At 48.7% G+C, this 23,462-nt stretch overlaps 2 protein-coding genes across 2 annotated transcripts in view; both read left to right on the forward strand.

The window, feature by feature from the left end:
• Positions 1 to 23,462, forward strand: part of NCBP1 (nuclear cap binding protein subunit 1) — a 136,007-nt gene that overhangs the window by 40,204 nt on the left and 72,341 nt on the right. The gene's annotated exons all lie outside the window — the stretch shown is intronic.
• TMOD1 (tropomodulin 1) overlaps positions 1 to 23,462 on the forward strand; it is a 60,649-nt gene that overhangs the window by 35,038 nt on the left and 2,149 nt on the right. Inside the window, exons 4-8 of the mRNA XM_060100980.1 lie at positions 1,046 to 1,135; positions 2,280 to 2,410; positions 4,152 to 4,259; positions 8,555 to 8,698; positions 18,091 to 18,235. Of these exons, the coding sequence (XP_059956963.1) occupies positions 1,046 to 1,135; positions 2,280 to 2,410; positions 4,152 to 4,259; positions 8,555 to 8,698; positions 18,091 to 18,235 (618 nt within the window). The remainder of the gene's footprint in view (positions 1 to 1,045; positions 1,136 to 2,279; positions 2,411 to 4,151; positions 4,260 to 8,554; positions 8,699 to 18,090; positions 18,236 to 23,462) is intronic.

Genomic DNA, 23,462 nt, shown 5'->3' on the forward strand with positions numbered 1-23,462 from the left:
CTCTAGCCCGACATAAGCATTTGGTGAGGACCTGTTGCCCTCTGCCACATGTCCAACTTCATCTCTATCCATCTTCAGCTTCCCCCTCCCTCCCTGGCCTTCCACTCCCCAAGCCTAGGGCTTCCCACCCGCCATCCCTCTGCCCAGAATGTTCTACCTCCTTTCTCTTAACTTGGCCAACATCTATATTCATCTCTCTCATCCCAAGTCTCTCTGTTCTCTTCTCCCAGAGCACACTGAACTTTTTCTTTACAACACTTAGCATACTCTGCACTTACGTTTTTAATTGTATGGGTACCTGCTTAGTTTCTCATTCCCAGCACACTGTAACCTACATGGCAGAGCCCCTGTCTTTCTTGTTCCTCACTGTCCCCACCCCCCTGGAGCTGGACACATGATGCTGGCACTCGGTAAATGTTGAACAAATGAACGGATGAAAGAATGACTGATCACGGGGGGATGTGGTTAGGTTTGCCTTTCCAGAGAGATCTTTCTGGCTGCTCTGTGCTGAATGCTGGTGGGGGAAGATAGGAAGAGACTGAGGCCAGAGTACCAGTGATTCCACAGCTGTGATAATACAGACGAGAACTGATAGGGCCTTAACCAGGACAGAGGTGATGGAGTGGGAGGTGGGACAGATGAGAGGCTCTGTATAGGAGGGTGAGGATTTAGGGGAAGGGGTGCCATGTGCCTGAGGGTCTACCCCGAGGGACAGGCAGGATGACCAGATGGAACGTGAGCCAAAGGAAGAGGCTGTTGTCGGGAAAGAGGAGTTCCGTTTTGGCCAAGTTGGGTTGGATGTGCCAGTGGGACATCAGAGGGACATCTAGGAATCTGAGGCCAGGGACAGAGAAACCTAGGCTGGGGATGGAGATTCGAGAGTCACGTCAATAGAGGCAAGAGTAAAAACCAAATAAAATTTAAAAGTTTACATGCAAGTGTTTCTTGCCCTTTCTGTGAGCAAAACTTCCTGGGGCATGGAATGTCCGTGCCCAGAAGGCTCTCTGTCTGAGAGGCGCGTCATGGGCCCTTCGTGTCCCCGCAGCTATCCTGGGCATGCACACGCTCATGAGCAACCAGCAGTACTACCAGGCCTTGGGCAGCAGCTCCATCGTGAACAAGGAGGGACTCAACAGTGAGTACGGGCGCCCCTCCCTGCCCCCAGCGAGGGCACCTTGGAAGGGAGGGGTCCTCCCACGTCTTGCTGCCTCTGCCCGCTCTCTGGCTCACTGCAGAAGATTTCGAATTCTATAAAGCCAAATCTATCCACTTTTTCCTTTTACTCTCCTGGGATTTTGAGACTTATTTACGAAGACCCTCCCCATCCCAGTATTAACAAAACATCCTCCTGTATTTTCTTCTGTAAGTCTTAGAGGTTTCCTTCTTTTTTATTTATTTATTTTTTTGTGGTATGCGGGCCTCTCACTGTTGTGGCCTCCCCCGTTGTGGAGCACAGGCTCCGGACGCGCAGGCTCAGCGGCCATGGCTCACGGGCCCAGCCACTCCGCGGCATATGGGATCCTCCCAGACCGGGGCACGAACCCGTATCCCCTGCATCGGCAGGCGGACTCTCAACCACTTGCGCCACCAGGGAGGCCCAAGGTTTCCTTCTTATATTCAACTTCTTAATCCTCCTAGAGTTCATGTTTGTGTGTGGTGTGAGATGAGATTGAACTTTCATTTTTTTAAATCAATATCCTGTTGTCCCAACACCACTCTTTGTAAAGTTCATCCTTTCACCTCTGGTTTGGGACTCCACCTTGATCATAAATGTCCGTGTGTCCACGTGGGTCTGCCTCTGGATGCCTCTCCTGCTCCACGAGTCTCTTTGTCCTTTCCTGTGCCAACATTGCATTGTCTGAATTGCTCCGCTGCATTGTTCCAAGCTGGCATTTTGGCCCCAAAGAGAAACAAGGGCCCCCAACGTGCAATTATCCCTCCCTCTGGAAGGCCTACACATTTCTTTCCCATCCAGGCTTCATTTTACCCTCACAAGAGCCCACTGGGTAGAACGACTCGTTCACATTCTACAGATGAGGACACCGAGGTTCAGACAGTTTAGCAAATTCACCCAGTTGTTGCAGGACGGCAGAGGCAGAGTCCAAGTAGGGCCCAGACTCCTGGCCCCGGCCATTGCCCACCCCCATCCCCCATAGCCCCTGAGATGCCCAGCCTTCCGTGTCCCTGAGCTCTGCTGCCGCTTCCTTCCGGTGTCCTTCTGTCGAGGGAGAGTGACACCCTGTCTCTGTGAGCCACCTGCCTGTTGTCGGTCACTCTAGGTGTGATCAAACCTACACAATACAAGCCTGTGCCTGATGAAGAACCAAATGCAACAGACTTGGAGGAAACGCTGGAGCGGATAAAGAGCAACGACCCAAAACTTGAAGAGGTCAACCTCAACAACATCCGGGTGAGGTTAACCCCTTTCACTCCACTTGCCCTGCTGGGGGGAGGTGGGGAAGCCATGTCTAGTGCCACCTAGACCCAGACGACCCGGGCCTGGCTGTGCGGAGACAGCAGGGTTCTGCTTGGACTCTGGGTGCTTCTGGGTAGGGGACAGAGACAGAAGCTTCTGGAGGGAGGACAGTGTAAACCAGCACGGCCCATGGTCCTGGTTTCTTTTGGGGACTGACATCAGACCCAGATGTTCACCACAGGCCAACCCAGCTTCGGCTCTGGAAACCCGCCACCTTTTTCAAAACACTGAGAGCTTCTCTGAGATAAAATTCCGAGTCAGACACATATGGCCGCACGGGATCCCGAGGCTGGAAAAGCCCAGGGCCCACCAGGTTCATGGGGTAACCCAAGCCTGGGGAGGGACCTAACCCTGAACCAGTATGGCGTGCACATATTCAGCCTCATTCTGCAACCTTAGAAGGGAACTGTCAGCCCAAATGTCCAAAGACATGTTCCAAGCCGTCGGCCCACATCTCTCCGGACCTTTCCCGTGTGACCACTAAGGGCAGAGCGGGGACGGATGGACAGGCAGTCCTACCCTGGACAGGCTGCAGGAGGAATTCAGAAGCAGGCCCAGCTGCCTGCCCACCTGCTCAGCCCAGGGGCCAGAGGGATTAGTTCTCGGGGGGTGTGGATGTAAGATAAGAAGTGGGCCCCTCACTCCCCGGCTCCCCTTTCCTTTCTTCTCCACTTTCTTTTAAGTGGCTGCCAGCCCCACGGCACAATCAGATTGGAAACCTGCGCCCGCAGTGTTCTCCTGCACCTGGCCTTCCATGCTGTGCTCCCACGGGGGCTAAAGTGACGCTCTGAAATGAGAGATCCGTTCAAACACAGCCAGGCTCTCTCTCTCGGGCGCCTCCACTGTCTGCCGTGTGCACAGTGGGAGACGCTGGCACAATTCAGAGCCGTGCACCCTGGCAGCACGTACCAGGAGGCATGGGGGTGTGGAACCTGGCCACGGCCCTGTGTCTCCACCGTGAGGCCTCAGGCAAGGGCTCGGCCCTCTCCAGACCTCAGTTTCCCCTATGCACGTGAAGCAGTTGGACTAGATCAGTGGTTTTCACTTGAGGAGATTAAAAAGTAAATAACTGCCAATGCCCGGTCCCTCTCCCTGCAGAGAGTCTGATCTTATTGGTCCGGGGCAGGCCTGAGCATCAGCACTTTGTGAATGTTCCCCAGGCACCTCTGATGTGTGGCAGGGCTGAGATCCCCTGGGACAGATGTCTCTTAAAGATCATCTAGGGCCAAGCCACACCTTAGTTTTCCAGAAACAAACCCAGAGAGGAGCAGAGACTTCCCCAGCGTCACACAGTGAGTCAGAAACATTGCCAGTGCTGGGGCGGAGGCCAAGCCCCTGCCCTCTCCCACACCCCCAGACCTGAGCTCTCACCACAACACTCTTCTGCATCCTTTGCCTTGATGTATTCCTCCTCCTCTGGTCTCCGCACGTACAAAGAGAAAATTACAGGTCCTATCTGAAATTTTCAGGGAGGATTTTCTCAATCTGTTTACCCGAAAGTTCTCCTCCAATCTCAGCCATCTGGGGCAAAGCAGGAACCCTTTGCCCATTCAGCTTTTTGGTCAGAGACTTGCAGGGAATCAGGTTGCACGTGTGAGAGAGCTGCTGCCCCATCTCTCTGCCCTGCCCGCCCCTGACAGGGGCTGCTGGTCACTGCTTGCCTTTCTCTCTGCAGAATATCCCCATACCCACTCTCAAGGCGTACGCAGAAGCCCTGAAAGAGAACTCATATGTGAAGAAGTTCAGCATCGTGGGGACACGGAGCAATGACCCCGTGGCATTCGTATGTACCTTTCTGATCTGCATTGAGAGTGGGAGGCATAGAAACAGGAAGGTTGACGTTTTTAGCCTCAGGACTGGCCATGTGCCACTGATGAAGAACCCTGTGTGGTGTGGTGTGGTGTGATGTGGTGAAAGGCCCTGGGCTAGGAGCCAGGAGAGGACATGGACAGAACAGCCCTTACCCAGGCACCATCTGTACGTTATCCTGGTTAATCTCCATAACCACCCCTGATCCCAGAGGTGCGGGGCTCCCCACTTTACACATGAAGAACCTGAGGTAAAGGGAGCTCAGGCAACTTGCTTTGTCCAAAGTTGCACAGCAAGTGAGAGGTGGAGCTGAGATTTAAAAGCAAGTCAAATGGGGCTTCCCTGGTGGCGCAGTGGTTGAGAGTCCGCCTGCCGATGCAGGGGACGTGGTTTCGTGCCCCGGTCCTGGAAGATCCCACATGCCGTGGAGCGGCTGGGCCCGTGAGCCATGGCTGCTGAGCCTGCGCGTCTGGAGCCTGTGCTCCGCAACGGGAGAGGCCACAACAGTGAGAGGCCCGCGCACTGCAAAAAAAAAAAACAAACAAAAAAACAAGTCAAATGTACCCTAAAGCCGGCTCTGTCACCACTCAGCATGTCATGAGTAGACAAGGGCCTGCCCCTCCCTGGTCCTCAGTTTCTCCATATCTAAAAATTATTATCTTCATCAGTGGTTCCCAATGACCAATTTTATTTGTTTTTTACCTATGTCTTAAAGATATTGCTGATTAGATTAAATTGTACTTATTATAAAGTAGCCATCAATTCGTTTTTAGAAAAAAAAAACATTCAACACATATTTATGGAGTCTCTCTGTGCCCAGGAGTGAATTAGGCTCTGAGAATACAACTGTGACCAAGACAGTCATAGCTCCCACTTTCATGAACATAATGGTCCATCCAGCCATGCAGACAGCTAAAGGATAACAGTACAGTGTGACTACTACAATACTAATAGCAGGTAAAAAGGTACAGGAATTAGCTTACCAGGCATGGTAATTAACCATTTAGTAGCAATCAGTTTGCTGATATCCACGAAATTACTTGCTGGGATTTCGATTGAGAATTGCATTGAATCTGTATCAAAATGGGAAGAACTGATATCTTGACAATACTGAGTTTTCTTGTACATGAACATGGCATATACCTCCATTTACTTAGTTCTTTTTTTATTTCATACATCAGAGTTTTGTAGTGTGCTCATATAGATCTTGTACATATTTTGTCAGCTTTATACCTAAGTATTTCATTGTTTGGGGTGCTAATATAAATGGTATTATGTTTTGTTTTTTTATTATTATTTATGTTCGGCTGCATTGGGTCTTCGTTGCTGCATGAGGGCTTTCTCTAGTTGCAGTGAGCGGGGGCTACTCTTCATTATGGTGCATGGGCTTCTCATTGTGGTGGCTTCTCTTGTTGCCGAGCACGGGATCTAGGCGCACGGGCTTCAGTAGTTGTGGCACATGGGCTCAGTAGTTGTGGCTTGCAGGCTCTAGAGCGCAGGCTAGGTAGTTGTGGCACATGGGTTAAGTTGCTCCATGGCATGTGGGATCTTCCCAGACCAGGGCTCGAACCCGTGTTCCCTGCAGTGGCAGGTGGATTCTTAACCACGGTGCCACCAGGGAAGTCCCTAACTGTAGATTTTTTTGTAGATATTCTTTATCAATTTACGGAAATTGCCCTCTAGTCCTAGTTTACTGAAAGTTTTTATAATGCATGGATGTTGTCAAATGCTTTTTTTTCATCTATCGAAATGACTATTTTACTTTTTTAGCTTGTTGGTGTGATGAATTATATTAATTGATTTTCCAGTGTTGAACCAGCCTTGTATACCTGGGATAAATCCCACTTGGTCATAGTTCAAAATACTTTTTAATTTATCTTGAGATTTCTTCTATGATCCATGTGTTATTTAGAAGTGTGTTGTTTAATCTCCATGTATTTGGGAATTTTCTAGTTATCTTTCTGTTATTCACTTCTAGTTTGATTCCACTGTGGTCTGAGAGCAGACATTGTATGATTTCTATTCTTTTAAATTTGTTAGGATGTGTTTTACGGCCCAGAATGTGGTCTGTCTTGGTGAATGTTCCATGTGAACACAAGAAGAATGTGTATTCTGCTATTGTTGGATGGTAGTCTATAGATATCAATTATATCTAGTCGATAGACAGTGTCGTTGAGTTCCGTTATGTCTTTCCTGATCTTTGGCCTGCTGGATCTGTCCAAATCCATAGAGGGGTATTGAAGTCTCCAACTATGATAGTGGATTCATCTATCTCTCTTTGCAATTCTATTAGTTTTTGCCTCATATAGTTTGATGCTCTGTCGTAAGGCACGTACTCATTAAGGATTGTTGTGTCTTCTTGGATAATTGACCCCTTTATCGCTATATACTACCCTTCTTTATCCCTAATAACTTTCCTTGCTTTGAAGTCCATTCATAGCCATCAATTATTTTCTGATTTTTAAAATACATAAGGCATTTCCTTTGATGTCTTTGAAGTGATGGAAATGGCTCCTAGTCTCTCACTGCTGCCAGTAGAGAACCTCTAGATAGATGTCCTCTGGCCTCAGGACATCTTGGTAGATCCTGAGTTTGCCCACAGAGAAACAGCTGGCAAAGCCATATGCCCTGTCCACTGCTATGTCATGGATCAGAAACTACACCCATGCATGCTGGCACTCAGCTCAGCTCCACGAATGTTTGTGGGGAATTGACCCTGTGCCAGGCCAACAGCTGATGTCAGCCCCTTCACACCAGGATACCCATTTTGAAGATGAAAATACTTCCGGAACAATCGGTAAATAGGCTTCCAGAGCTCTGCTAGTGCCCCCACTGCCTGCCCCAGCTCTTCTCCTGTCCGTTCCTCCACTCTGATCCAGCAAACAAAGAGTTGGCACCTGGCATGACAGTGCCTCCAGGACCAGCTCAGCCACTAGTATGTCTACTTGGATTGGCCTGGTGCACTGACAGACTGGTTGTTAAATTTTTTGATTATCAGGCCAGGCCTTTCCTGGGGAGTAAGAAGGATGCTGTAGAGCGGGCACAGACTCAGTCCCTCCCCTCAGGAGGGTCCAACCTACTCAGGGTCACAGAGGAAGCTGACATGTCATCCTGGGGTACATGGAAGCAGGGGGAGCTGAGGATTTTGGCTCAGAAGGCATCCTGGGAGCTGAGCCTCGCAAAGGTTTCAGCAAGCAGGGCCAGTGGGAAGGGCATTCCTGGATCAGATCGTCATTTCTGACCCCCAGGGCCCACTGATCATACATCCTGGCCCATCAGCTGCCGGTGTCTCCTTTCCTCCGCGACACGTCGTTTCTACCACCTGCTAATTGCCTCATTTCCTTTAGAGGCTCTGATTATCATCTGCACCCCTGGCTGAAGTCCTCCAAAACGTGCTGGGGCCACCCGAGCTCCTCTCCTCCGGTTTGGTCACTTGCCCAGCGGGATGGCTTCCCAGGCTCCCCTCTCTGCTGCTCAAAGAGAATGACGACTCCATGGAATTACAACAGGGACATAGAAGAGACAAGTGGAGAGCATATAGGGAGGTTGGGACTCCACTAGTCACTCAGTGAACAGTGACCGAGGACCTACTATGTGCTGGGCACTGTGTGGGTTGGAGGGCACCATGGGATGAATAAGATGACCATCAGCCCACCAAGAGTACATAGGCTGATGGCGGAGCCAACGCCAGAATAAAAACAACTCTAAACGCAGGAATACAAGTTCCTTGAGGGAGGTTATGGATTAAGTCTGTGAGGTTCAAGAGGGCAGGCACAGCTAGCTGGGGGGCATCAGCAAAGGCTCTTGGAGAAAGGGGCATTGAGAATGGCCTTAAAGGAGGGACAGGGTTTGAACGAGTGAAGCAGAAAGGAAAGAGCATTCCAAGTGCCAGGGACAGGATGAGCACAGGCAGAGCAGAGGGAAAGCACTGTGTGCCCGGGGAACTGAGAGTAGCCCCACCAAGACTGGCAGCCAGAGTTGAGGCTGATCAGAGTGGGGGAACCAGGTAATAGAGGCTTTGGATGCAGGCTATGGAGCTGTAAATCTCCAGCTAGGGGTTCGGGGCCATGGCAAGTTGGAGGGGAGGAGAGACACAGAGTAGTGCTTGGTGAAGGAAGTTGTGGAGATCGTCTTGCCTGGCCCCTGACGGTGTGCAAGGGACTCTCACTCCCAGCAAGGCTCCCTCAGTATTTTAGGTTCTACCCACAGGGGCTTCAGCCTTGATCAGGCTAACTCATGGGTACCCTGCATTTTCTCCTTTGGTTCAAGGCCCTTGCTGAGATGCTCAAGGTGAACAAGGTGTTGAAGACACTGAACGTGGAGTCCAACTTCATTTCCGGAGCCGGGATCCTGCGCCTGGTGGAAGCTCTTCCATACAACACTTCTCTGGTGGAACTGAAGATCGATAACCAGGTAAGATGGGCGGAGGTCTCCTTGTGTCCTTCACTTGATGCTCGCCAATCTGTACTTTCCCGCTTGCTGCCATAGGGACTAGATGCTGCTGGACAGAGCAGATGCTGCTGCTTATAAAAGCACCAGAGCCCAGCTTTAAGGGACCTCCAAGGTTGTCCAGTCCACACCCTCCACCATGCTCACCTTCCTTCTTCATCATTCCCACCAAGTGCTCCTCCACCTTCTGCTTGGATACCCCTAGCGATGGGGAGCTCACTCCTTACAGAGATCACCCCTTTCATTCTTAGTGAGAATATCCTTCCTTATATCCAATAGAAATCAGCTCCTATAAGTGCTGTTTGTTGAGTTTAACTCTGTTCTCTGCTGCACACAGGACACATCTGGTGCACAGGTTTTATAAACCTTTGGAGTCTTCCTCACTAGGCTAAACGTCCCCATTTTCATGAGTCACCCCCCCACACACAACACACACACACACTCAATGGACTTTTGGGTCTCCTTACCATGAAGGTTATTCACTGGGCAAATTCTAGTTTGCCTTTATCCTTACAGGGTTATCATTCCTCTATACCTTCTGTGGTTCCGTCATTTATTTTCAGGGCGACTCTCTCAGTTCCAACTTTCTAAGACAATGCTAATAAGAGTATCTTGTATGTTGCATGTGTTGAGGGTGTCCTGGGGGGCAGGCTCTGTCCTGTGCACCTTAGACACATCATCTCTGATCTTCCCAACAACTCTGCAGGATATGGGTGTTATCAGTCTCAGTTTGCAGAAGAGAAGACAGCTCAGAGAAGCTGAAGGCAAGCAGCTTTCTCAGGGCCGCCAAGTGAGCACTTTCGGAAGCAGGATTTGAATGCAGGTCTCTGACTTTAAAGCCCACACTCCCTCCAGTACACCGTGTTGCTTCCAGTGCTAAAATGCTTTCTTCTTTACGGTTTATGGATAGGGAACTTGAGCGTTTTTTTCCCCTACATGAAAACGTTTGCTGAACGGTCATATACATATGTATATAGGAAAAAGATTGGGTGGAAGTATAACAAAATTGTAAACACTGGTTGTCCCTGAATGAGATTATCTCTACTTTTTTATCCTTATTGAAAAATACTACAAACAGATAGAAAAGTGCATAGAAGTTAAATGCACAGCTTAATGAGTCATAATAGACAGGTAACCTCGGCCAAGAACTAAAGTATCACCAGCCTCCAGAAGACTTTGATGGTCCCCTCCCAATCATAAACCTTCAAAACTCTTCACAGTTTGCTCCCTACTTACTTTCACGCCTCCATGTCTTAGCTCTTGCTTTTCTCTCCCCCTGGAATGTCATCCCCTACCCCCACCCCTTCTCTGCCTAGAGAAATCCTCCTCTTCCTTCTGGATTCAGTTGAAGCCTCTCTTTCTCCTAGTGGTTCTAGAGCCAGCTTGAACCAGCATGCTCGAGCTGACTGTACACATCCCTTCTCAATTCCACTTGAGTGATGGCACGCTGGTACCTTGAAGTCACTCCTAGTGAGAGTATTTACACTATGGAAATTGGCAAACACTACAAGTCCAACCTTTTTGTTTGTTTGTCTGTCTGTCTTTTTTCCCAAGAGCCAGCATATCACCGCCTTCTCCCTTCAGCCTGCCACAGGGCCTCTAAGCCTCCCCCCAAGAGAGTTAGGTGCTCCTTCCCTGTATTCTCCTAGCACCTCAGCTTCCCTGTGAGGTTCTCAGAAGATAGTGCAGTGTCTGAGTCATGTCCATATCCTATTACCCGGCTCAGAACTTGGCCCTGCAGTGGCACTTTATAAGCAGGGCTGCCCTGGATATTTGTATATGTTGTTCACTGCCCAGGGAGGACGCAGGGAGCAAAATCCAACCCATACTCTACTCTCCAAAACTTGGTATGGGGCTTTATTCACCCAGAGAAGGCACTTTTCTCTAATTCATATAAAGAGGCCACATCAGCCTGCAGCAGCCCTGTCATGAGAGTTTGCTGCATCCAACACCTTCCATTTCTCATACGCCACTGGCCTGTGGTTGCATCACCCATTCCCAGCCCCCATCACTTCCACCCTTTCTTCCATTGCTGACCCTGCTTTATCGCAGGCAGATCAGATGGAACAAAGGCATGTAGCAGGCTTGGCAGCAGCCCTGGGCCAGGCCCTGGGATTGGCCACTCATGTGACTCCGGGCCTACCCAGGCAGGGAGTCAGGATCTACCCAGTGTCAGCTGAAACCTGAGCCCTGGGGCAGAACGTTGGCCAAAGGTGACCCAGCGCACTGGCCTCAGGTCATTGCAGCGGCAGCTTACAGGGAGTGAGCTGCCCACTACTCCTCTCAGCGCTGTCTCCCCAGAGCCAGTGCTGACCATCACCCTCACCCTGGCTAAACATCCTGTGCAAGGATGTTCACTTCCCTGAGCCTGTTTCCTCGTTTGTAAAATGGGGATAGTAAGAATCTCTACTTCTAAGGAGATAAGAGATGCAAACTATGAAGTTGTTCACTTTTATAATTACTCGGAAGGTGACTTAGGGAGTTTACACGTTATTCTAAGAGTTAATGTACTGAGCAGGTACCCTATATCCATTATCTCATGTAATGCTTGCAAAGACTCTTTGTGAGTAGCTGTCACAACCCACCCCAGTATTGTAGATGAGGAAACTGAGGCCCAGGCAGGCTCTGTACCCTGCCCGAGGTCGCACAGTAAGGAAGTAACAGAGGCAAGATTCGAACCCACGTCTTTGTGACTCTAAAGTCCATGAACTGTGCCTGTCTGGGCTCTTGAATCCTACTGTAGTTGTGTGTGGGTCTTGGATTTTCTCAGCTGTCCCTTTCCCTTGGTGCCAGGCCAGAGCACTGGTCACCACCTGCCCCCACCCCATCCCAGGAGCATCTTTTTTCAGTTCATCTCAGTGTTTGATAAGTGCCTGCTGTACCCCAGGGCTATGCTGGGCTCTGTGTGTGAATGAGGCTCTGGCTCTGCCCTCTAGGGATTCCACACTGGATAAGAAGACGGACAAGTGTTCAGCTGACCATCCAACCGGGTGCCCCAGCAAGCCACAGACAGTGGGCCACTGGAGGGAGAAATCTCAGTCAGGAGCAGGCATCAGGGAGGGCTTCTTGGAAGAGGTGGAATTTGAGATAAACCCATAGGGTGGACAGTATCTCAGAGGGTGGCCACGGCCTCAGGTGCAGGGAACCACACAAACAAAGAGAAGGAGAGGGGGAAGCCGTGGAGCCCATCCAAACTAAACTAGATTAATGGGACCGCCAGAGGAAAGCGAAAAAAGGAGTTAGGAGCCCAAAGGGCTCTGAATGGGTGGTTTGAGGGGAAGTGGTCTGTGGGCTGTTATCAGCACCAGTCAGAGTCATGCTCTGCGAAGATGGTTCCCGGCTGGATAGGAGAGGATTGGGGGCGGGGCGAGGCCATCCGGGCCCAGGAGACCAGAGGGGGCTCTGACTGCCCAGATGCAGGGGGCCTGTGGGGAGGTGCTCCTGGGAGCCTGGAGTCTAGAGACTGGACTGGGGCCTGGTGGGGGAGGGGTGGGCTGAAGGAAGTCTGGGGAGGGGGCTCTGCTGGCCCGGGCTAGGGGACGCCACCTGTACCTCTCGCAGTGTGCCGGGAGGCCTGGGCTCCGGGCGGCGTGGCAAAGAGGAGGTGGTGAGTGGCGCTGGGTTCATTCCTCGTTCTTGGTTAGTCACCAGGGCCTCCGGAGGCCGCAGCTTTCTCCGCAGCCCCTGCACCTGCAGCCTGTGTCAGCGTCTGTGTCCTCCTTTCTCCTTATACGGCCAAAGAAAGGGATTTGGGGCATTCTGCCTGGGGTGACACGGAGTCTCGCAGGCTGGCTCGGGACACAGATTCAGGAATAGGACTCTGGGGCAGTTTATTTACTCAGCCAGGCTCTCTTTACCTCCAGGCCATGTTCTCTTGCCGCCTGGAGTTGCCCTGGGACAGCAGTGAGGCTGGGGTGGGAGGTGGTGGCTGACCGCAGCCCAGCGCACTGAGACACACCTAGTCCCGCCCTCCTTTTATCCCTCGGTGGGGAAACCGAGGGTCAGAGAAGGGACCAGCTGGGCCAAGGTCATGGATCAAGTTAGTGTCAGAGCTGGGCTGGAACTGAGGAGCCCAGCTTCCAGACAGGCTGCATGTATGGATGGACAGGAGAGGCCCTCCCGGCGCCCAGGAAGCAGGCAGCACACATGGGGTGCCTGCAGGCCCCGTACATCCCTGGCCGGCCCTATGCCAACCGTGGGGCCGCTCTCCGCCCGTCTTGATTCACCCTCCTCCCCCGCACCCCCCAGCTCCCTCCAGCAGGCCCTTCCCAGGACCCACAGGGCGTGGGGCACTCTCCCTGCCCCTTAGCACAGATGAGGTCTGGAAACAGGACCCCTGCCCCAATGAAGACACGGGCAACGTGTGGGGGCAGTTCGCCGGATTTCTCAACTTTTCATTCCAATATTTGACAGTGAGAATGTGCTTCATATTTTTTTTTTTTTTTTTTTTTTTTTTGCTGTACGCGGGCCTCTCACCGCTGTGGCCTCTCCCGTTGCGGAGCACAGGCTCCGGACGCGCAGGCTCAGCGGCCATGGCTCGCGGGCCCAGCCGCTCCGCGGCATGTGGGATCCCCCGGGATCGGGGCACGAACCCGTGTCCCCTGCATCGGCAGGCGGACTCCCAACCACTGCGCCACCAGGGAAGCCCTGTGCTTCATATTTTGAAAAGGCGCTAAAAGAAGTGGATTGGGGTCTCAGACAGTCTCTATATCATCTACCAGGCCAAGCCGGCCAGAGCCCAGGGCTGTGCTGGCTCCTTCAAGGACAGGCCTGAGCTCTTCCCAGCCCTTTCAGGAGCCTTGCCGGATGGGCTGGTGGAATCTTACCATCCTCCCTCTGCCTGCCCTACTCAGCAGTCCAAGCCCCATCTGAACCCATACAAGCTCCAGTGAACTCATAATACCTGGGAGTAGTTCTCTGTCAGGAGTCTCAGCTGCGGTTCCATGCTTGTCCATTTGGGTGTTGGGCTGATGTGTCTTCTCAACCTTCCCGGGTTGCTGTGCATTGATCCTGTTCCTATTTTTTCCAATCAATTCAACTCCTTGCCCTTGCCCTAGAGATACAGGGTACTGTGTGCTCTCCAAGGGCTCACAGTCTAGGGCAGCATCATCCAACAGAACTTTCTGTGTTGATAGAAATGTTCTGTATCTGCACTGACAATATGGTAGCCACTAGCCAGTGGCTCTTGCACACTTGAAATGTGCCTAATGCAACTGAGGAACTGAATTTTAAATTTTATTTAATTTTTAAATGAAGTATAGTTGCTTCAGGTGTACAACATAGTGATTCAGTATTTTTTTTCTAGATTGGATTTTATTTCTATATATTCTATAATAATACAGTTGAAAATCTTGCCCACTTTCACACTCAATAACTTTAACAATCAGTTCTTCTTAAAATTTTGGCCTAGGAGAACATCTGTATATCCAGACAGATGGGTTTGTGTGTGTGTGTGCATGTGTGCGTGCACGTGTGTGTGTGTTTATAACAAAGATAAATATGTATAACCTATTATTCCCTGTTTGCCTTGAAAGAGAGTAACCCAAGGGCAAACTCCGTTTTTGTTTCTTGCAAACATCCTACGGTGTGGTGCCTTAAAGTACACTGCCTGTACACTGCTATATTTAAAATAGATAAGCAACAAGGACCTACTATATAGCACAGGGAACTCCACTCAACACTCTGTAATAACCTAAATGGGAAAAGAATTTGAAAAAGAATAGATACACGCACATGAATAAGTGAACCACTTGGATGCACGCCTGAAACCAACACAACATTTTTAATCAACTACACTCCAGTACAATATGATTCAGTATTTTTATAGATTATTCTCCATTATAAGTTATTACAAGATAATGGCTATAATTCCCTGTGCTATACAATATATCCTTGTTGCTTATCTGTTTTATACATAGTAGTTTTTACCTCTTCATCGCCTATTCCTATCTTGCCCCCCCACTTCCCTCTCCCCTCTGATAACCACTAGTTTGTTTTCTATATCTGAGTCTGTTTCTGTTTTGCTATATATATTCATTTGTATTATTTTTTAGATTCCACATAAATTTTATTTAATTTTAATTACTTAAATTTAAGGTTTAAAAAAACCCAAACAATCTGACTAAAAAATGGGCAGAGGATCTGAATAAGAAGACATACAGATGACCAACAGGTACATACAAAGTTGCTCAACATCACTAATCATCAGGTAAATGCAAATCAAACCACAATGAGCTACCACCTCACACAGTTAGAATGGCTATTATCAAAAGGTAAGAATTAACAAGTGTTGGCAAGGATGTGGAGAAAGGGGAACCTTGTGCACCATTGGTGGGAATGTAAATTGGTGCAGTCACTATGGAAAACAGTATGGCTATTCCTTAAAAAAATTAAAAATAGAACGACCATATGATCCAGCAATTTCATTTCTGGGTATTTATCGGAAGGAAATGAAAACACTAATTCAAAAAGATATATGTATCCCCATTTCATTGCAGCATTATTTATAATAGCCAAGACATAGAAACAACCTAAGTGTCCATTGATGGATGAATGGATAAAGCAAATGTGGTATATACAATGGAATATTATTTAGCCATAAAAAAGAATGAAATCTTGCCATTTGTGATAACATGGATGGACCTAGAGGGTATTATGTGATGTAAAATAAGTCAGACAGAGAAAAACAGATACCATATGATCTCAGTTATATGTGGAATCTAAGAAAAAACAAAAGGCAAAACCAACCAAGCTCATAGATACAGAGAACAGATTGGTGGTTGCCAGAGGTGGGGGGTAAGGTGTGGGTGAAATGGGTGAGGGAGGTCAAAAGGTACAAACTTCCAGTAATACATAAGGCATGGGGGTGTAATGTACAGCATACTGACTATAGTTAATAACGCTGTATTGCATATTTGAAAGCTGCCAAGACAGTAAATCTTAAAAGTCCTCATTGTAAGAAAAAAACCACTTTTTTTGTATTGATAACTATGTATGGGGATGGATGTTAACTAGACTTACTGTGGTGATCATTTCACAATGTATACAAATATCAAATCATTATATTGTATACCTGAAACTAATATAATGTTATGTCAGTTAAAGAAGATTTAAAGTTAAAGAGCCACATGCAGCTGGTGGCTGCTGTACTGAACAACACAGGTCTAGTTGGAGAGACAGTTGTGGAGGCAGGTGACCCAGTAATGCAGACAGACTGGGCCGGGAGTAGAGAGGGACAAACAGTGGGCCACTTGAGTGTCCAGTGGGGAAGGATGGTTTCCAGGGGTAAGGATCAGGAAAGGTCTCGTGGGGAAGGGGGCATTTGTGATGGGTATTAAAGCACTCAGGATACACCAACAGGTGGGTACGGGAGGGTAGGGGCATTCCACATGGAGGCAGGAGGGCACGTGAACATTTAGAAATAGACCTCTGCCTGCACGAGGTACCAGGTACCAGACTCCCCATCCCTGGGGTAACCAGGCTGAGTAAAGACTGAGAGAGGAAATAAAGACAAGGACTAAACTGCAGCACTTGGAGTGCCAGGCTGAAGAGGAGGCGGGGCTTATCCTGTTGGGTTATTGAATGAATTGAGACCCTGCAGGTTGCACACAAGGCATTGGGAACATAGTAAGCTCTCAATAAATGGCAGCAGTTGTTGGCAGTGGGAAGTGATTGGAGGTGGTTATGTGTTTCTGTTTGCTGCTTCTTTAGATCAATTTGGCAGTCTTGCCAGCTTAGCAATATTAAGTCTTCTGATCCGTGAATATGGGATGTTTTTATGTTTATTCAGGTCTTCCTTAATGTACAATGCTGTGGTATAGTTTTCAGCGTGCAAGTCTTTACTTCTTTTATTAAATTTATTCCTAAATATTTTTATGTGATTGTAAATGGAATTATTGTCAAGTTTATTTTTGGATTGTTCATGGCTAGTGTATAGAAACACAGCTGGGTTTTGTATATCGATCTTACACCCTGCAAGCTTGCTGAACTCGTTTATTAGCGCTAATAGTTTTTTGTGGATTCCTTAGGATTTTCTAGATACAGTATTGTGTCATCTGCAAATAGGAATAATTTTGCTTCTTCCTTTCCAATATGGTGACTTTTCTTTCTTTTTCTTACATAATTGACATCCAAGATGATTTCCTTGTCTCGTTCCTGCTCTGAGGGGGAATGTCTTTAATCATTAAATATGATGTTAGCTTGCCTTCTCTGTCTTTTCAAACCTCTTTAAGATTATATTTACTTTTTAATATCTTATTGTACATAAAACTCAAACAATACAGTAAGATACAACAGAACACAAAACAGGAAGATGCAAAGAAGAAAACAAAAACTCCCCCAAATTCCACCACCACCAATATGCTCCCAGGCCTTTCAGTGCATATATGTATGTATATGGGAAATAGAGGTAACTTTACATAAATATGACCCGTTTTGTCACTAGGCTTTGTCTGCTCAATATTGTGTCATGGCATATTTTCCAGCCTGGAACTGACAGTTCGCACCATCATTGTACAGTTGCCCATGTTCTACTCTAAAGCTGAACCATAATTTATTTGAGTAACTCCCTCTTGATGAATGTTTGTTTCCCTTGTATCCCCACTTGTATAAATGAGACTGATGAATATCCTCATCATATCCTTCCCAACACTGTGTATTATCGTGTTTTCCTTTCCTTTCCTTTTCATCTTTGTCAGATGATCACTATAGATTTGGGGGTAGGGAACTAGCATGATCAGAGTGAGGCTTTAGGAGGCTAACTCTGGCAGTCCCAACTTACTCTGTGACCTTAGGCAAATCCTCTTCCCTCTCTGGGCCTGTTTCTTTATTTGTAAATTGCTAAAGGATTGGCTAGCAAACCTGGCTGTGTATTGAAATCACCTGGGGAGTTTTAAAAACCACAGACACCTGAGTATCATCGCAGCAAGTGATTCTGATTTAATTAGTATGGGGGATAGCCTGGGCCGTAGGATTTTTAAATCTCCCTGAGACTAGATGATGTGAAGGTCCTTCCTGCTGAAATATTCTAGGAAGGCTGCAGTGAAGCAGTAGAAAGATCTGTTCTTGGTGTCCAGCAGCCCTGGGTTTGAATCTCAGCTCATTCGCTCCTGGCTAGCTCCTGTCTTTTCAAACCTCTTTAAGATTATATTTACTTTTTAATATGGCTGTGTGACCTTTCAACTTCTCCAAACTTCCATTGCCCGCCCCCCCCCCCACCACGCCGTTCTTGGAGTGGGCGGGGACAGGGAGGTATTAAAATCCCCGCCCACCACTCAGGGTTTCTGCAGGTAGAGAAGGTTTATTTTAGGTCCTGCACAAATGAGTGAGAGATGACTGTGTTCTTTTCTTGATCAAAGAGCCAGCCCTTGGGCAACAAAGTGGAAATGGAGATCGTGAGCATGTTGGAAAAAAATGCAACACTTCTCAAATTCGGCTACCACTTCACTCAGCAGGGGCCCCGGCTGCGGGCGTCCAACGCGATGATGAACAACAACGACCTTGGTGAGTGGACATATGCAGCCTACCCGCCGCCTCTCATTCTTTCCACCTGTCGTTCTTTCCACCTGTCATGGGAGGTATGGCAGGGAAAACTCCACTGCCGCCTTCCCCAAGGGAGTCCTCTTTTTGGGTTTGACTCCCAGTTTTCATGCTGATTCCGTTCCCTTGTTTTCGGTGTTTGCGCCTTGCCTCCCCCCAGACCCTTGCCTAGACGCGAGCGCCCTGCCTGCAGGTGCCGAGGCCAGGCCCTCCTCCCTGCAGGTAGCTCAGCTGAGCACAGGGCTGGACCCAGAGTGCACCCTCAGCGTGTTAGCCGGGTGAAATGAAACGTGGGAGGCACAAAGCCAACATGGAGTCTCCTCCTCTTCTGAATACCCTTTTTGGAGCCCAGAGTCCTCTCCAGATCATACAGTGTGGCCCAAGCCCCAGATCCCAAGGCCACCAACCAGCCCTACTATCCACACCGCAAACCTAGGGGACTTCACGTTGCTTTTAACGTAAAGGTTGAAAATGCTGACTTTATAGTAAAGTAAAACAGGTTATATTTAATCTCAGTTAAAGACATAGTTTGTATTTTTTTCTTAAAAAAAAGAAAGAAAATGTCACAATCTTTCTTAGGAGCAAACACCAAATAGAAATACTAGTCAGTTGAACAAAAAGGGAGACCAATCACTGACTTACTTCCAGATGCTAAGGGTTCTCAAGCTCTATGCCTAGTTATTTGTCACGTGTATTCCTGCTGGCTGCTTAAAGAACTTGATAGAGTGTCCAAAGAGGAGTATGTCTGATAAGGCTATAGGAAAATAAGAAAAAAAACAAGGAGTAGGTCTGTTAACTTAATTGATCATTATATTCAGCTGTGAGTTTCCTAGAATTAAGGCAGGAGGAAGACAAACCAAGTTACATTACTCTTGTCTGAAGAGAAGGAAGCATAATGAGTTTTTTAAAAAGAAGAAAGCTTCTTTCTGGGATTGAATTGTGAAATAACTATATTTCTAAAGGACGATGCCTTCAGTGAGTTCTTCATCAAATTCAAACCTGCTCTAAATGTGTTTCTTTTTTTTGTTTCTAACACTCAGTAAAATGCAAGGAGCTTAATACTAAAGCACATCTCAGAGTTCAGGTATGTCACTTCCTGTGATGAATCTGAAGCTAGGTTAATACATGGAAGGCCTAGAAGAATGGGGATGAGTATGTAAGTGCGTATCCACGAGGCAGGTACTCACAGAACCTATGCATAGATAACCACAGAGCTACTCAATTCAACCAACATTTGTCAAAGTCCTATAGGGCACTGGCTGTTGAAGGTATAGGTTCCTGTTCTTAAGAGGCTATTTATTCATTGCTTACTCCAGCTGCTACTTTTTCTAGAGCTGCAGATCTAGAAAAGTTCATCAAACAAACAAAAGCAACAAAAAAACCCACACCAGGTCAGGTGTCCTGGTTTATCTGAAGTGTCCTTATTTGAAACAAAACAGAGCAAACACAAACAGCTAAGAATTAGAATTATCATGGTGTAACAGAGGTGATAGCTACATTGAATTGCTGAGGAAGGCCTGCGACCTGGACTCTGTTGGCCCAGTTGTGATCTGGCTGCAGAACCAGCACTTAAAAGCCTTGAGTTCTATTCTGATATGCAGTCATCTCACTTTTTTTTTTTCTCTCTCTCAGCTTAGATTAAGCTTCTTATGTGTCTCTCGGTGCCTATCTCAAGGCTAATCCAGCTTTGGTCTTCCAGTGGCAAGATGGCTTGGAGGACTTCTTTCTAGGGACAGAAGTTTCCGGATGACTAGAGTCAGGGGTGCTGTAGGGGGGACCCCAGGGTCAGCTGGAGGCTAGAAGAAATGGCCCTTGAGGACTCTCTGTCCTGAGAGTCTATGATTCCAAAATCCAGGCCCAATTCCTATCACCAGGGACTTGCTGAGGTTACGGCAGGAGCCCAGCATGCCAGAGCTGGACGGGACCTCAGGCTCCTCCCTCCAGTTCTCTTCTGGAGAAACTGAGGCCCGGGAGGGACTGCCCTTCTAGACAGTGGCTCAGTCAAGTCACGCCCTTTGTTAGTTACAGTGAGCACTTTGGGAGCATCTTTTGTGTGCCCAGGACTGTGCAAGGTGACATAAGGGGTAGCAGAAAGCTAGTTCCCTGACTCAAGAAACTTTACAACCTTTTAGGGGAGAAGAGACTCAAAATCATGCCCCCAAATTCAAGAAGGCCTACAAACTGTATCCAAACAAAGCGAGCAAATGATTTGTGAGGACAGAGGCGGGTTAATCCAAGCATCCTGGTGGGTGTGGGCCTGAGTCAGCCTTGCAAGGAAGAGACAGGTTGTGTGGGAGGTCAGGAGGCCTTCCTGGCAGGGGTGCTGGTGTAGGCAAAGGCAAGGTGGTAGGACCCAGTATGCAGGATAGGAGAGACAGGAAGTTCCGAAAGGATTGAGGAACTATTACTGGGTGTTACACCTGGACGGAAAAACAGGAGCTCCCAGAGGAGGGAGGGAAGGGTATTCCAAGCAGAGGGAACAACATGGGCAAAGGCAGGACAATGAACAGGTATATGGGGTGTTCACGGGAAGGGGGCTGGGTAGGTGTGGGAGGCTGTGAGCCAAAGGCCTTTAACGCCAAGCTCAGGAGTTTGGTGAGGAAAGCAGGTGGGAAGTGGGACCGTGGCAGTTTTCTGGGCAGGAATGCCAGGTGATGAAAATGGGCCTCTGAGTTACCCCATGGAACTGTGCAGCTATTCCCTTGAGGTTTCCCACAGAAGGAATTAGAGCAGAATCATCTAGGTGACTGCACGCAACAGAGTACTAGTTGGTGAAGTAGGACATCTAGCTTTAAAAGCAAATTTGCACCCATCCGCTAATTTTTGTGAAAGAAACGCTTCTGATTCTGATGGTGCGCCAGCGTCCTCCTGCAAAAGAGAAATCCTGCCTTTCTTTCCAACACAGTATTTTCATCCTGCTCTTGATGCTCTGATGAAGCAGACAGGCTTCCATGTTTCTCAGCTGAATATGTTTGTCATAAAAGCCTCCTGCCGGCCCCGGTCCAGCCACCGTGGTTGTTACCGTGTCTGCTGCTGCAGCCTGGCAGCAGCGGGCAAGCTCCGTGCGGTCGAGAGCGGGCCTCTCCGATTTCCTTCTCACTCCAGCCTACCTCTGTGCTGGCTCCTGGCCCATTGCCGGGTCTGCGGGACCTGGGCTTTGCTTGCCTGCGAGGCAGGTGGGCTCTTCCTTGGGAGACATTTAATCCCTAAGGCCATGGGTCAGCCCTGCCCAGGACCCATCCTGACTGGCATGTCTTTGGTCCTTCCCAGCCTTTGCCCTGGGCTCTTAACAGAGGGTTCTGTGGGAGAGAGTGGGGTACCAGTGTGAGGGGGGTGTCAGGAAGGAGCCGAGGACCCCCATCTCTCTTCTCCCATGGTGACATCTCAGACAACTCCCATCTCCACACTATTTATAGCTGAGAGCCAGGCTGGCACTCAGGTCCTGTAAATCTGCCACTGAAGCCCTCTTCACTTAATGAAATCTCAACTGCAGCCTCCAGGTTAAGACAGTTGTGTGGTAGAGTAACATGTTTAAAAGCAGAAAACATCCCTTCCTGGGAAAGTCACTTTTTTACTATACTCTCAAGGAAGACCTTTCTAACAGGCGCCCCAGACACAGCACATACACCCCAAATCAATTTCATCATCTTCCCCCCAAAACCATCTTGGGAAAGGGCACTACTTTCCTCACAGCCATTCAAGCCAGAAATCTCTACCTCTCTCTATGCACTACCCCCAGCCCAGCCAGCCACCTCCTCACCAGCCACCTTGCCCTGCCCTTTGTCAAGCCCTCATCACATTTACCGGGCGTCCTGAAACGTCCTCGGGCCCTGCAGCTCCTCTAGCTCCTCCAGGGTGGGCATCTCACGCAGCGCTCATCCCAAAGCTTGTCCCACCACTCTGCTTAGAGCCTTTTCTGTGTTCCCACTGCTCTCAGGTTAAACTCCTTGACATGGCTTCTAAGTCCCTTAGTAATCGTAGCTGATACTTACAGGGCACTTATTGCGTGCCAGGCCTTCTCTGAACACTTCAATCTTACCAACTCCTGTAACATTCCCAACAACCAGCTGAGGCAGGTGCTGTCGTCATCCCCATCCTACAGTAAGGAGACAGAGGCCTAGAGAAGTAGGTAAGGTTACCCGCTGTCCATGGGCGGAAGTGGGACTTGTCCCGGCAGTCTGGCCCCAGAACCTGCGCTCTCCACCTCCTCTCTGGATGAGGCCCTGCCAGACTCATCTCTTGACACCCCAACAAGCCATCCTCTTGCCCTACTGGTACCAACCGGTCCAGGTAGCTGGAGTGCCTCCCAGTGACCCAGGCAAAAGCCTCCCTTTAGAGGACTGTTACTCCTAATGCTCCCCGTACTTGCCCACCGTCTATCCCTTTATCGTTTAAGATTCGGCGTACAACTTACCCGCCGTCCTTGGAAAATCTGACCACTTCGTTCATTGTGCCTCTCATACTTGATAGAGATCTACCAGGGTACTTGTGATGTTTTATCAGATTTCTTGTAGGTATATCTTGGTCCCCTGTTAATCTTTATTTCTGGTACCTGTGCTTGGCACATCATAGCACTCAGTCAATGCTGTTGAATATAAAGGAATATGAAATGCCCCCCAAAGGCATGATGGAGGTGTAAAGCTTGGTGGGAAGTGTTGGAGGGAGCTCAAGCCTCGAATGGGGGTTGGTCCAGATGACTCGAGATTCCTGCCAGCTCTGACAATCAACGAGTCTCTGGCAGTTGCCATGATAAGCAACGTGGAGGAGTTTGCTTTAATGAATGTAAAAAGCAGGTTGATTTGAAGAAGGATATTGGGAGACCTGGCTTCTGTTCCCAGTTGCGTCTCTTATTCACTGTGACTTGAGGCAAGTTACTTCCCTCTTGGCCTCAATTTCCTTCATTATTAAAATGGAAAGAAAAAAAAAACCTGAATAAGTGGGTGCCTTTCCCTTCTCCCCATCCAGTCCCTGCAAAAGCCAGTGGCAGGAGAACCCTGCACAGGTGCAGCCCAGTGTGCATACTGAGGGCAGGGAGGGGGAGACAGCGCGGGATCCTTTTCTGTACCTTGAGCCACGAGCTGGGGACTCAGGTTCCGGGCTCTGCCGCTTGCTCTCAGGAACCCTGGCTCCCTTCTCTTCTCCAGGGGAAAGGAGCTAGTCCTCCTTGTGAGAACCAGATGAGATGTGGGTG

This window comes from Mesoplodon densirostris, chromosome 6, assembly GCF_025265405.1.
Source record: "Mesoplodon densirostris isolate mMesDen1 chromosome 6, mMesDen1 primary haplotype, whole genome shotgun sequence".
Classification (NCBI taxonomy): Eukaryota; Metazoa; Chordata; class Mammalia; order Artiodactyla; family Ziphiidae; genus Mesoplodon; species Mesoplodon densirostris.